Raw genomic sequence first — 14115 nt, forward strand, 5'->3', positions numbered from 1 at the left:
CTGAGGTTCTTATGTCTGTCGGGCACTTTGGTGGCTACGCTGGAGCGTCAGTGCACAAACATGGAGCCCATCTTCTAGTGGAGGGAAAGAAAGCATTAAAAAAATTAAGCTGTTAAATTCTTTAGTTTATTAGAAGGTGTTATGTTCTACAGAAAATGAAAACAATAACGCAGAGCCCGAATGATGAAAACTTTGGTGGTCGAGGAAGGGTTGCAACATTAAATCTGATGTTCATAGTAAGAATCGTAGGGAAGATGATACTGAAGCAAATATTTTAAAGAGGTGAGGGGCCACCCTCTTGAACCTTTATGTGTTCATTTTTAAATTACATTAGTTCAGTAGATGTCACCACAACGGATAGGAATACTATTGAGGTTCTCTAGACACGAAGGGGGTGGGGAGGTGGGCAGAAAGCACTTGTACGCTTTCTGGTATCATTTCCTATAAGGACAGGAATCCTATCATACCAGTGTCCCACCCTTATGACCTCACTTAACGTTTATGAAGAGGCCCTCTCTCTGTACAGCCACATTGGTGGTTAGATATTAAACTATTAAATTACTAATTCGGGGGCAGGAACAATCAGTCCGGAGCAGATTACCACAGGTGTGTGCTCCATATGGGAATCACTTCAGTAGGATATGTTTCCATTGCCCTTCTGCCTGGTCAGGCCAGGCCAACGGATCATGCCATTGGTCACACCCATGAATTGGTAAAAACCCAAGTATAGAAGCACAAAGCATGCAAGTTAGCCTAGTGCACCGATTTTTCTGTCTTCGATCAGAGCAGCCACCTTCTAAAAAGGATGCTGTTTGCTTTGGAACTGCCATCCATAGACCAAGCAGCTAGTTTTGGTTAATCAAGAGCAGTTGATAAGGCACAAGAAGCACAACAGGCCATTGGATCTGGCACCTCCTTAGGAAGTTACTTTGCTGGCTGACAATTCTCTGACACCAGCTGGGTGTCCTACAAGTCAATCCTATTCTGATACTACTTGGAGTCAGCATGACTTCGCAGGTTTAAAGACTCAGTCTCACAAAATTGTCCTCACCGTGGATGCTAGTCAAAAGGCCTGAGTCCCCAGGCTACCCACACATTTTTCCAACCCAGCTATAAATTTGAGGGTTCCTATGACCTGCCTCTCAATTTTGGTAATTTTTGAGACTAGGTCATGGAATTCAGGAAAAAATTTTCCTTATATTTACTGGCTTATTGTAAAGGCTACAACTCAAGAACAGCCAGATGGAAGCAATGCATTAGGCAAATTATGGGGGGATGGCCCTCCCTGGGCACACCACCCTCCCAGAAAGTCAATCATGTTCACCAGCTCAGGTCTCTAAATCTTGTTATTCAAGAGTTTTCAGAGATACGTCTTTAGATTCTCCCTCACCACCCAGTCCTCTGTTCTTTTCTGAGAACAGCCCATCACTCGCAGTCTTGCTAACTGGGTCCTGGGACGCCTGCCCCAACCAGGCTGGGCCAGTCAGCTTCCCTCCTGTGTAATCTAGAACATGGACTGTAGACTGAGGCCTGAGCATGCTGGGCACTGGGGTGAGGGTTGGTGTTTAGAAGGACATTGTTTCTATCCCAATGATCCCTGATGCAGATACAGGAAGACCAGGTAGGAAGAGAAGGAGCCAGAAAACTGCAGGGTCTTTGGAGAGGAGGGAGGGTGGCTCCTGTGACATTTATCAGCCAGGAATCAAGAAGGCTGGGGTCCCCCCACCCAGGGGTAGAGAGGTGAGCCCTTCCCCAGTGAGACCAGAAACCCGCAGGTATTCAACATCACTTCCTGGTACAGGGCTCTTTGGTCCAGGTCCAGCTGTCCCCACTCTTCCTGGGTGAAGGTAATGGCCACATATTTGAAGGTATCCAAAACCTGGGAAGTCAAACAGATGTAGTGGCATTGGCCTTGTGCTGTTGGATGGGGATCAGAGCCTGTCAGTCTCTGGTGAAGGGGTAGAGAGACCCAGCCTCAGATCACCAAGGCCTATGCTGGGCTCAAGAGTTGGGGAAGGACACAGACTTCAGACCTAACGCAGTTGTGGCTGAGAGAAAATCCTCCCCTGGGGAATCCACTGGAGAGGACAATGGCATTCCTATGAGGATTGTGGGGGCAGACAATAAGTGATCTGGGACTTCAGAGGAACAAGGAATATGATTATGATAATTCCAGCAAGGAGAACCACAGCAATGGTAGCTGAGCCTCCCTGGTTCTCACCAAGCCTCACAGACTAAAGACTTCACATGCTGTAGTAAAGGGATCAGATGTGTTCAGCTCTGGAGCCAGACTCCTGCAGTTTGAATCTGTTCTAAACACTCAGCTACTGTGTCACCTTAAGTCACTTGATTTTCTTGAGCCATGATTCCTCATGAATATAACAATAGTTCTCACTTTATCAGGGTGTTATGAGAATTTTAAAATGTTGAAAATTCAGGGGCGCCTGGGCGGCATAGTTCATTAGGCATCTGACTTCAGCTCACGTCATGATCTCACGGTTCATGAGTTCTATACCCACGTCTGGCTCTGCGCCAACAACTCAGAGCCTGGAGCCTGCCTTGGATTCCGTGTCTTCCTCTCTCTCTCTGCCCCGCCCCTGCTTGCACTCTGTGTGTGTGTCTCTCTCCCAAAAAGTAAATAAACATTTAAAAAAATTTAAATGTTGAAAAGGCAAATGCTGGAGTGCCTGGCCAAGACAAACGCTCAGTGTGATTATCTTTATTAATCCACCCACAGCCCCCACAGTAAACACCAATGTAATTTCCACGTCACAGTCATGTGAGGCCAGAGGCTCAGGCAGACTATCAAGTCACACAGAGTGCCCAGTCTAAGAAGCTGATGTGGGATTTAAACTCAGATCCCTTTGGTTAAATCCAGCTCCCCCTGGCTGTGGACAGGGAGGCCTGCAGTGGTGCACAAGTATCTCATCTCATGGTCCTCCATCATCCCAGTGAATCCACAGAAACCAGGATGTGAAGTATATCTGATAATTGTCGCTGCTAGCTCCATTTTAGCAACTGCAGACTATATTTCTGGGAACACGGGCAGAGGATTGGAACTGTCCTCACCCACCTCACAAGAGAGGCACTGAGATGCTTGTCACTGGGGATACACATCGTAACTGAGCTCTCTCCAATTCCCTCAGTACAGGGGAGATAATGATAATGTTCCCATTTCAGACTGGAGGTAGTGGAAGCCAAGGGCAGTGAGGAGACTTCCTCAAGCCATGGAAGAGGTCCAGTTGGAATCCACAGAGGCCTCTGCAGCCCTGCCCCATCATTCAGAGATGTCCCTATTGTGCGTGATGCAGTCAGTATCCATGTTTACTTTATTCATAAGCCAAATGACACATGTGGCAACAGAGTCAGGGCTTCCTTTTCTTTCTTCGGGCTGTCCAGGACATCCAGGAGAGGCAACTGCGTGTGTTATCACTGATGCGGCGGGTTACAGCAAGTCTGAAGTACCTGATCGTGCAGCCTGCTGTGTCTTCTGAAGCTCATCTGGCTCAATCCCACCTGTACTTTTTTTTTTTTTTAATTTAACGTTTATTTATTTTTGAGACAGAGAGGGACAGAGCATGAACGGGGGAGGGGCAGAGAGAGGGAGACACAGAATCAGAAACAGGCTCCAGGCTCTGAGCTGTCAGCACAGAGCCAGACGCGAGGATCGAACTCACGGACCGTGAGATCATGCCCTGAGCCGAAGTCGGCCGCCCAACTGACCGAGCCACCCAGGCGCCCCCCACCTGTACATTTTAAATTTACAGTGGAATACAGCAAGGGCCTTTGGACTTTATGATTTGGTTGAAGAGAATCCTGCTTGCAACGGGCAATTCCATGTGCATGATGACCGGATGCACCATAGTGAAGCATTCATTCCCTTCTGTGGCACAGGGGCACAATAGGAGTTGTTTCAAAATGACTTACAAATCTATACTACAGATGGATTGGACTTCCTGTAGACCCCCAGGAACCCACACTCACACAAATGACAAGAATGAATCTCAAATAATTATGTAGTATGAAATAAACCACAAGAGAAGTAATTATGATTTGTAAAAAAATCTACAAAAGGCAAACTAATTTATACTGAAATAAAGCAAATGATTGTCCAGGGAAGGGTGGTCATGGAGGGCACGGTGAGACGGATTATCTAGGAGCCAGGTGAAACTCTGGGAGTGATAGATGTTCATAATGATCATGGGGATAGTTTCACCATTGTATGTATATAAAATTGCACAATAAAATATATGAAGTTTATTGCCTGTCGATCTCACCTCAATAAAGCTCTGAAATAATTAGTTGCACATAAATTCTGGATTTCCCATACCTCTTAGGAACCCAGAAGATCTGAAAGTGCTACATTTTTTTAAATTTAATTTATTTTTGAGAGAGAGAGACAGAGTGTGAGCAGGGCAGGGTCAGAGAGAGAGAGAATCTGAAGCAGGCTCCAGGCTCTGAGCTGTCAGCACAGAGCCCCGACGCCAGGCTTGAACTCATGAACTGTGAGATAATGACCTGAGCTGAAGTCAGATGCTTAATCGACTGAGCCCCAGGCGCCCCTGAAAGTGCTACATTTATTTCACCATCCCTCTCTTCAGGTCTTGGAAGAAGCCCTGGCTTAGTGGCAATAACATAACAAACATAACATAACATAACATAATAAAATAAAATTAATTAATTAAATAAATAAAATAATAAAACAAAATTGAATTTAAATAAATAAATAAATAAATAATCGATCATATTCTCCAGTCACCAGGAAGGAATGCTGGGTCATAAAGGGCATATCCCTGAAATACGTGATCTCTCTCCTCAATCCGTTTGCTTGTACCAGCATCAAGGGTCTTCGGATAAGTGTATAGGCATTCCGAAAATCTCAACAGTATTTGCTCTGGCGGTGGGCGGAGTCATAAGGGACACAAAACTGGACCTTCTGAAACTCTGTCCCCTGTCAAGGTGCACACCCATATCCTTGGGAATACTTATGGATGCAAACTTTAGAAGAGCTATGTCCTCGGTCATTGGCTGCCGTCTTCCCCACTCACTATGAATTACCTCTTCAGGGACTGGCAGGGAGAGAGCCTCCCGGGCCGTTGTTAGGAGCTCCGCGCTGCTTACCAATACCATCCAAGCTTCTCCTCCGGTCTGTGTATCTCCCCTGGTTGCTTGTTGCGGTCCGTGCTGTGGCACCGTGGCCTCTGGAATCCCTGCTGTGGTGGTCCGTACTCCCAAACTCTCCCCATGCCGCCGACCTGACTCTGCCCCTTCCTCTGCTGTCGCCTCCAACGTGCGACCTCGGATCCCACGTGGCTGCGGGGACCTGAAGCACAGGCCGTCTGTGCAGAAGACCTCACGAGCTTCTCTCTAGGAGAGCCCACACGAACCGCGGCTCCTGGGCCCCGACCTGGGGAGCGAGGCCCTCCCGGGGACGTGGACCTGTGCCCTGTGAGTCTTCCTGGAGTCAGGGCTTCCTCCAGGGAAGGAGCGTGAGGGTGGGGGCACCGGGTCACTCTCAAGGAGTGGGACCTCTGGCCTTGCAAAGAGTTGAGGACCTGCGGACGGGCGCACTGCACATCCTAATTTTACCTTGCTGCCAAACACCCAGGGGACTTTCTCTGAACACAGAAATTCCAGACACAGGCTAACCCGGAGCTCAGACCCGGACCCCCCACCCTCGGGGCGGAGATTCCCAGCCACAGCCACCGCGTGCCTGCGCAGAGCTCACCGGAGACCACAGTACCCAATGCGCAGCGCGCGGCTGGACGTCAGGACTACAAGTCCCAGAAGTCTTCGGAGAACCTGGTGCTGCCTCGACTTTCACCGGCCAGTTCCTCCCCCAGATTCCGCGGGGCCTCCAGCCGCCGCCTCCAACCCCGCCCCTGCTCGCTGCCACCTGGGGAATCACTTTGAGTGCCCTTTCCTCCGCAAACCAAAGAGATCCCATCCCTGCGCAGGTTTTGCTACCGAGGAGGGAGCTTCCCAGAGAGCACCGTGGGCCGCAGGCTAGACAACTCCCATAATTCTCCGTTTTGACCTTTTCACGCTGGGAATTTAACCTTCGGTGCCAAATTTACAAAGACTTGGGTAGAAACGGATTCCCTGAAAGCCTTAACCGCGAGCTCTGGCTAGAAACGCTGGGTGGACACCTGAGGATCATTGTCGATCTGTCCGTGTTTGTACAAATAAAGTTGACCATGTGTGGCAACTCCACCGTGTGTACTCTCTAAGTCACCATGGAGTGGGCCCACTTTGGGTACCAAACTCCAATTTCCAGGAGGACGATAGCTCACAAAAGTATCCAAAATAACGTGTCACCATGTGCACTTTTGCTTCAGTGTTGCACAAAAAGCTTTCTTATTACCCAAACCACACTTTCAAACCTGTTCTGAAAATAACTCCCACCCTATCCCCCCATACCTGCTATCTTTGGAAGAAATGAAGGGGAAAACATTCTACCTTTCTGGTTTCTATCACTCAAATAGCATTCTGCAACTTTTAGTCTTATGCAGGTCCATTTAGCCATTAACATTTCCAGTAAATTAACTGATTATATAACTTAAATATAAAAGTTCACTTTCACACTGGAAAGTGTCTTTAGGTGCATGCAGCCCACAAGAGATAAAGAGTGTGGACAGAGGACGGGAGCAGGAGAGAAAGCCTCACTTGACCAATGGGAGCCGCCGGGGCTGAACATTCTTGGATTTTAAGGAATAAACACCAATATTACACATTCATTCAATAGATGGTCATTGGTCATTTGAAATTTGGCAGCCATTTTTCTAGGTACCAGAAATACTTCAGTGAACAAACAAATTCCCTGACCTCCTTAAAGTTATATTTTAATGGAGTAAGACAGGTAATGGAGGATACGATCAGGAAATTAGAAATTATCTTCCAAACAGAGAAGTACGATGGAAATATACATACTTGCATATACATTTGTGTACATTACATTGGGGCTGCAGCTGAGGAAGCTTCTGGTGTGGAAGGAGCACTTTTGAAGGCCATTTTCTGGTGAGTCCTCAGGTGGCGGTGGTAGGTGGATGACTGGCGGTAGCTTCTCCGGCAAAGGGAACACGCGTAGGGCTTCTCTCCCGTGTGGATTCTCTCATGAGCCTGGAGGTTGGTTTTGTGGCTGAAGGACTTTTCACATGTGCTGCACATGAAAGGCTTCTTTTTTACATGAATCATCTGGTGCACGCGTAGGTCTGATGCTTGGAAGAAGCCTTTGTTACACTCACCACAAATAAATGTCCTCTCATTATTGTGTCTTCTCTGATGGGCTTTTAGCTGAGAGAAATACCTAAAGATCTTGGGACACTTTTCACATCTATATGGTTTGGGGGCTTCATGGGATCTTTCTTGGAGTCCCTCACATGTGGAGATTCCCTCATTCTGGTGGGTAGGAACAGGCTCAGGGGTGACCTTGACTGGCTGAGAGAGAAACCCTGGTCCCAGTTCCATAAGGATATCTTGATAAGGGGGTCCTTTTGGGCACCCCTCCTGGGACCCGGAGATAGCTAGACCTGTTCTTCCAGAGCTGACTGGATTCTTCAAAGAAACACTGTCGTCTTCAGGGCTAGGACAGCCCTCTTCCTGGATGATGAGCAGGGAAGGGATTTCATTGCCTTGACTAGTAATACCATCATTTACTTGGTCAATGTTGCCACCATTTGCTTTATCTTCGTCTCCTGTGAGGGCAAAAATGTGACTCAGTGAAGTTGTAGCCAGGAAGAAGTCCACATAGAACATTCCTCCGGTACCTTGGCCTGCCCCACTCACCTCGTCCCATTGTCAGGGAAGTATCCTGGGGAGTACAGGACGGTGTCCCCATATTCTCTCCTGTTGGGGTTCCTGGTGACAACTGTTTGGCGAGATGAACAATGACTTCTCTTAAGGGCATATTCTCAGAAAAGAGGGCTTCCTGTCCCTGCATGTGGACGTGGACCTGTTACAAAAACAAAAACAAAAAAAAACCAATGATCACTGTTATATAATCTTCATTAGTATGTCTTCCCTAATGAAAAAGATGAATACTAAGGCTTTCTGTGGGAAGAGGCAGCTCTTGTCAAGGCATTTCTCCTCACCTTTGAGGTTTTTTCCCAACTGATAACTTCTCAGTGAGTTCTTACCACCTCATCAATAAAATGCAATTAAATAAATTAATATATTCGTTCCTATATGTCCCACAAGGAATGACTGTAACACTTTTTATTTTTGCTCACATAGGTTGGTAAAGATTCCCCTTGGTGAGGAAGAGTGTGATCTGACTAATAACTGGGTCTACAATAACTTCCTTCTCTACTTCCAGCTGTCGCCTACTACTTATTCCTTACTCTTTTTGGACCCTCACTCCAGGGGGAAGAACTTTGTACTCACTAAGCCAGGTGGCTTCATGCAACCATCACTCAGACCTTCCATGAATTTCTCCAGGTTTCTGCCACCTGATTCCCACTTCTCCTTCAATGTAGACCGATCACTGCAGTGTCGATTGATCATAAACTGTTCCAGGACCACTTGAAAAATAATTTCATCTTTGCTGTGTTTTTCTGGCTGCAGCCACAAGTAAAATGATTTATAGAGTCTTTGCAGTTCCTGCTTTGCAAATGAGTTGTGGCCATTTTGAAATAAGTTGTGCTGGGTGTCCTGGAGCTCAGAGATCTCCTCTGCCTTTTGGAGAGCAGGTCCTTGGCTGGGTTTAAAGTCTTTATTTCCTGATCCAAGGTTATCCATGGATGGGTCACACAGAAACGAGGTTCTGAAATCTAAATCCATTCTTAGTAATATTTATCAGAGACTCAACTTTCTGGATTCAGTTTGTGAAGTCCTGTGTTTCTGGAGATCTGTTTCAAGACAAAATCGGGACATCTATAATATTTGATACATTTTCTCATCTTATTTTGCTAGTTAGCTAACAGTCAAATGTTACATAGTGGCGGATGTTTAAAAACCGCAAGCTATAAATAGAAGAGATAGATATTTAATCATATCACTGGCATAATTTTAACAAAAAAGGTATAAATTTCAGGCCCATATTACTTCATAGGTGAATTTTGAGACATTTAAGAAAGAAATAATGCTAGTCTTACCAAAATCATAGAAAAAGACACTTCTCTTTTAGTTAATGAAGTTAATTAACCTTGCTGATAATAAAACCTTACAAGTACATTAAAGAAAGAAACACTACTGGCCAATAATTCTCTTGAGCATAGATGCAAAAATCCTTAATATCTGCAAATCAAACTCAGTCATATATAAGGAAAATAATATATCACGAATTGGTGGATTTTAGCTTTTATATACAATTTGGGTTAAACCTCAAAAAGGAATGTAATTTATCACACGATTGAATTTACAGAATATGCTATCATCTTAGTAGTAGATACATTAAGCAAGTAATAAAAGTCAGCACTCAATCCTGAGAAAGATATTTAGTACACTAGGAGTAGAAGAGAACTTCCATTGTGTGATAAACCACTTACAACATAACTGCAGCAAAAATTATTCTTAAAAGTTTTGCCCTTGAGATTGAGAAATAGAAGCCCATTATTAACTCTTTGTAACATTTGACTGGTACCTAATGAGTGAAATAAGATCAGAAACAACATCAACTATTATAGATGGCCTGATTTTATTTGAAGAAAAATCCAAAATATTCTAGGAATATTAGACTGGGTGAATTTAGCAAGGTTCCCAATACAAGGCCAATATTCCAAAAATAAATTTCTATTAATAAGACAGCAGATAAAATTAAAGTAAAAATTTTATCACTTCAATGACCAACATCAAACACCTATGAACATATGTAATGAAAGATATTTAAAACCTCTACACACATACTAGAAAATAATATTGAGAAGGAAAAGCCATATTTATGGATTGGTTGAAGGACTCATTATAGAAAATGTCAGTTCTCTCCAAATTGATTTATATATTCAATACAATTTCAAGGAAAATCCAAAATATGTTGTGTGTGTGTGTGTGTGTGTATGTGAGTGAGAGTGAGAGTGAGAGTGAGAGTGAGAGTGAGAGAGAGAGAGAGAGAGAGAGAGAAATTGACAAAGCAATTCTAAAATACATGGACACCAACAGGCAAAAATTTAATATATCAGCAACTTATTTCTGAAGGATAAATTTGGAGGATTTACACAACCAAATACCATTTTATTATGAGACTATAATAGTTAAGGTGGTGGCATAGTGGCACAAAGATAGACAGATAAAAAGTAACAGAACAGGGGCGCCTGGGTGGCTCAGTTGGTTAAGCTTCCGACTTCGGCTCAGGTCATGATCTCACTGTTCGTGGGTTTGAGCCCCGCACTGGGTTCTGGGCTGACAGCTCAGAGCCTGGAGCCCGATTCAGATTCTGTGTCTCCCTCTCTCTCTGTCCCTCCCCTGCTCGCACTCTGTCTCTTTCAAGAAAATGAAAAAAATGCTAAAAAAAAAAATTTTTTTTTTAAGTAACAGAATAGTGTCCAATACTGAGATGTATTCAGTTACTTGATTTGTGAAAAATGACACTGACGTGATAATAATTACGTGAGGGCCATGATCTAGTATAAAGCATGTTCTTTCAATTATTGTTAGACAATAAGGTATTAGAAAAAGTAAAGAAGGTGAATAAAATGAGATAGGTTGAGGAGTGGGGGAGCCAAGATGGCAAAGTAGGAGGAGGATCTTATCAAATCATTCTGAATACCCAAGAGATTGACCTGAGGACTGCAAGAACAAACTGCACAACTAGAGGGAGAGAGGAGGCCACATCGGGAAGTAGGAAGTACAGAGATGTGGTTTCCCGGTCACGGAGAAAGAGGAGAAGAAAGAGTGGAGTGCACATGCACAAGGACAACACTTCCCCAAAGCTGTTTTGGCTGGGAATGTGGGAGGGGCTGATTTTTGTGTTTTTGCAACCAGCGGGGCTCGAAGGCTGGAGTTTGAGGTCTGTGGGCTTGGCTGGGATAGAGATCTGAGGGCGCTGCCCTACTCCTGGAGAGAAGGCAGGCATCCTGGGGCCCATCCATGAGAGATGGCATTCCCAGAGATGCCTCTCTGGGGACAAAAGAGCTGGCAGGCACCATTTCCCTCCCCTGCCCCTCAGCATAGGGGCAGAGACACCTGCTGAGGGTGACTAACCCAGACACTGGCTGTCTAGCCTGCTTTGCTCCAAATTCTACATAGCAGCACTCTGCTGTGCCTGTCCTCCATCAAGCCTCCCTCAGTCCCCACATGGCAAGACCCTCCCCTCGAAGACCAGCACAGGACCCCGCCATACCAGGTCGCTAAAGTCTGGAGTTTTAAAAGTCAGCAGGCTTGGCTGGGATAGAGCCCGAAGTGCACTGCGCGGCCCCAGGCAGGCAAGCAACCTTGAGACTGACGGTATGAAAACAGCGATCTGAAAAATGACTGGGATGCATGAAGGGAAATTATTCACCCTTCTGGGAGTGCTTCCTAAAAAGAGCAGCAAACGCGGAGACCCCTCTCCAGGGACAAAGGAACTGGCCCATTTCCCTCCCCTGCCCCTCAGCATAAGCCAACTTCAGTAACCCAGACAATGCTGACACTGGCTGCCTAACATACTTACATCACGTCCTGCCCCACTGTGCTCTGCCTGCATTGGCCTTCTCAGGCAAGTGGGCCTCAGGGCCAGCCAAGTGGGCCCCTTCCCCAGAAGACCAGCAGAAACCCCTGCCCACACCATGCTTCCCAACCAGAAAGTTCTGCAAGGCTTCAGTTCTAGTGGAAGTAGCATCAGGTCTCATTTAACAATCAGACCGGAACACACCTAGTTAAAACTCCCCCACACTCTGGCCAAGGCCCAAACACTGCCCACCGCAGGCAAGGAGAGCATCTGCAGAGGACTGGACTGAAGGACGGAGCAGCCAAAACACAGCAGCAGAGTGCACACACACACACCAGGGACACTCTTTGAAGCGTCAGCCCCTGGACACCAAACAGCCTCTTTATCATAAAGCTATTACTCTCAGGACCAGAAAACAAAACAGGCTTTTCTAACACACAGAGACAGAGACAGACAAAATGTCCAAGATGAAGTAATTCATCCCAAATGAAATAAGAAAAGTTCATGGCCAGACATCTAATTGAAACAGATATAAGTAATACGCCTGATGGAGAATTTAAAGCAGCAAACACAAGGATACTTGCTAGGCATGAGAAAAGAATGGAAGACTTCAGGGAAGCCCTTACCACAGTGATAAAAGTTAAAAACCAGAAATTAAAGGGGTGCCTGGGTGGCTCAGTCGGTTAAGCGTCTGACTTCAGCTCAGGTCACGATCTCGTGGTTTGTGCGCGGTTTGTGAGTTCAGGCCCCACATCCGGCTCTGTGCTGACAGCTCAGAGCCTGGAGCCTGCTTCAGATTCTGTGTCTCTCCATCTCTTGGCCGGTCCCCTGCTCATGCTCTGTGTCTGTCTCTCAATAATAAATAAACGTTTAAAAAAAAAAAACAAATGAAAAGCAGTAACAGATTTGAAACAATCTAGATGTAATGACCACAAGAATGGAAGAACCAGAGGGAAAAGTAATATAGAAGATAGAATAATGAAAAATAATGAAACAGCACAAAAGGGAGAGAAGAACTACAGATCACTAGAATAGACTTAGGGAACTCAGTGATTCCATCAAATGTAATAACATTCATATCATAGGAGTCCCAAAGAAGAGAGAGAAAAGGAGGCAAGAGGTTTGTGTGAGGAAATAATAGCTTAAAAATTCCCTAATCTGGGAAAGGAAACAGACATCCAGATCCATGAGGCGCAGAGAACTTGCATCAAAATCAACAAAAGCAGGCCAACAGCAACACATGTTGTAATTAAATTTGCAAAATACGGCGATAAAGAAAAAAATCCTTAAAGCAGCAAGACAAAAGGAGTCTAACTCACAAGGGAAGACCTATAAGGCCACCTGCAGATCTCTCCATAGAAACTTGGCAAACCAGAAGGCAGTGGTAGTATATATTCAATGTACTGAATGGGAAAAATATGCAGCCAAGAATACTCCATTCAGCAAGGCTATCATTCAAAATAGAAGGAGAGATAAAGAGTTTCCCAGACAAATAAAAACTAAAGGAGTTCATGACCACTAAAACCAGTCCTGAAAGAAATATTAAAGGGGACTCCTTGAGTGGGAAAGATCAAAAGTGACAAAGACTAGAAAGGAACAGGGAAAATCTCCAGAAACTGAGAAAAAGTAATAAAATGACACTAAATACATATCAACAATTATTCGGAATGTAAATGGACTAAATGCTCCAAATCAAATGACAAAAGGTATCAGAATGGATTAAAATATGAGACCCATTGATATGCTGCCTACAAGAGACTCATTTTCAACCTAAAGATACCTGCACATTGAAAGTGAGGGGATGAAGAAACATTTATCATGCAAATGGACATCAAAAGAAACCTAGAGTAACAATATATCCTCAACATGAAAGCACCCAAATATATAAAACAACTAAAAACAAACATAAAGGAATGAAATGATAATAAAATAGTAAGGTACTTTAATATCCCATTTAGACCACTTAAGCTAAAAATCAGCAAGGAAACAATGGCTTTGAATTACACATTGGACCAGATGTACTTAACAGATATATTCAGAACATTCCATCCTAAAGCAGAATATATTCTTTTTTTTTTTTTTTTAAAGATTATTTGACCATGGGAGGGGCAGAGAGAGAGAGAGAGAGAGAGAGAGAGAGAGAATTCCAAGCAGGCTCTACACTGTCAGTGCGGGAGCCCGACACAGAGCTCAAACCCATGAACCATGAGATCATGACCCAAGCTAAAATCAAGAGTTGGATGCTTAACTGACTGAGCCACCCAGGTGCCCCTACACATTCTTTTCAAGTGCACATGGGACCTTCTCCAGAATAGGTCACATATTAGGTCACTAATCAGGCTTAACAAGTACAAAACAATTGAGATCATACCATGCATGTTTTCCCACCACAAAACTATGAAACTTTAAGTCAACCACAAGAAAAAGTGGAAAAACCACAAATATATGGAGGTTAAACAACATGCTACCAAACAATGAATGGATCAACCAGGAAATCAAAGAAGAAATTAAAAAATACATGGAAACAAATGAAA

The 14115-nt window shown here is 44.6% G+C and overlaps 1 protein-coding gene across 5 annotated transcripts in view; it reads right to left on the reverse strand.

Moving 5' to 3' along the window:
- The window catches only part of LOC122208947 (zinc finger and SCAN domain-containing protein 4-like), a 197679-nt gene that overhangs the window by 148156 nt on the left and 35408 nt on the right, over positions 1-14115 (reverse strand). For 4 of the 5 annotated variants that reach the window (XM_042920411.1, XM_042920409.1, XM_042920410.1 and 1 more), the window contains 3 exons: positions 8383-8846; positions 7786-7951; positions 6817-7694 (listed from right to left, as the gene is read on the reverse strand). In XM_042920411.1, coding sequence (XP_042776345.1) covers positions 6952-7694; positions 7786-7951; positions 8383-8778 — 1305 coding nt within the window. In that variant the 5' untranslated portion in view covers positions 8779-8846 and the 3' untranslated portion in view covers positions 6817-6951. Of the gene's footprint in view, positions 1-6816; positions 7695-7785; positions 7952-8382; positions 8847-14115 lie in introns of those variants that run through there. The other variant, XM_042920413.1, reaches the window with a different exon arrangement.

The sequence above is a fragment of the Panthera leo genome, chromosome E2 (assembly GCF_018350215.1).
Source record: "Panthera leo isolate Ple1 chromosome E2, P.leo_Ple1_pat1.1, whole genome shotgun sequence".
NCBI classification, from domain to species: domain Eukaryota; kingdom Metazoa; phylum Chordata; class Mammalia; order Carnivora; family Felidae; genus Panthera; species Panthera leo.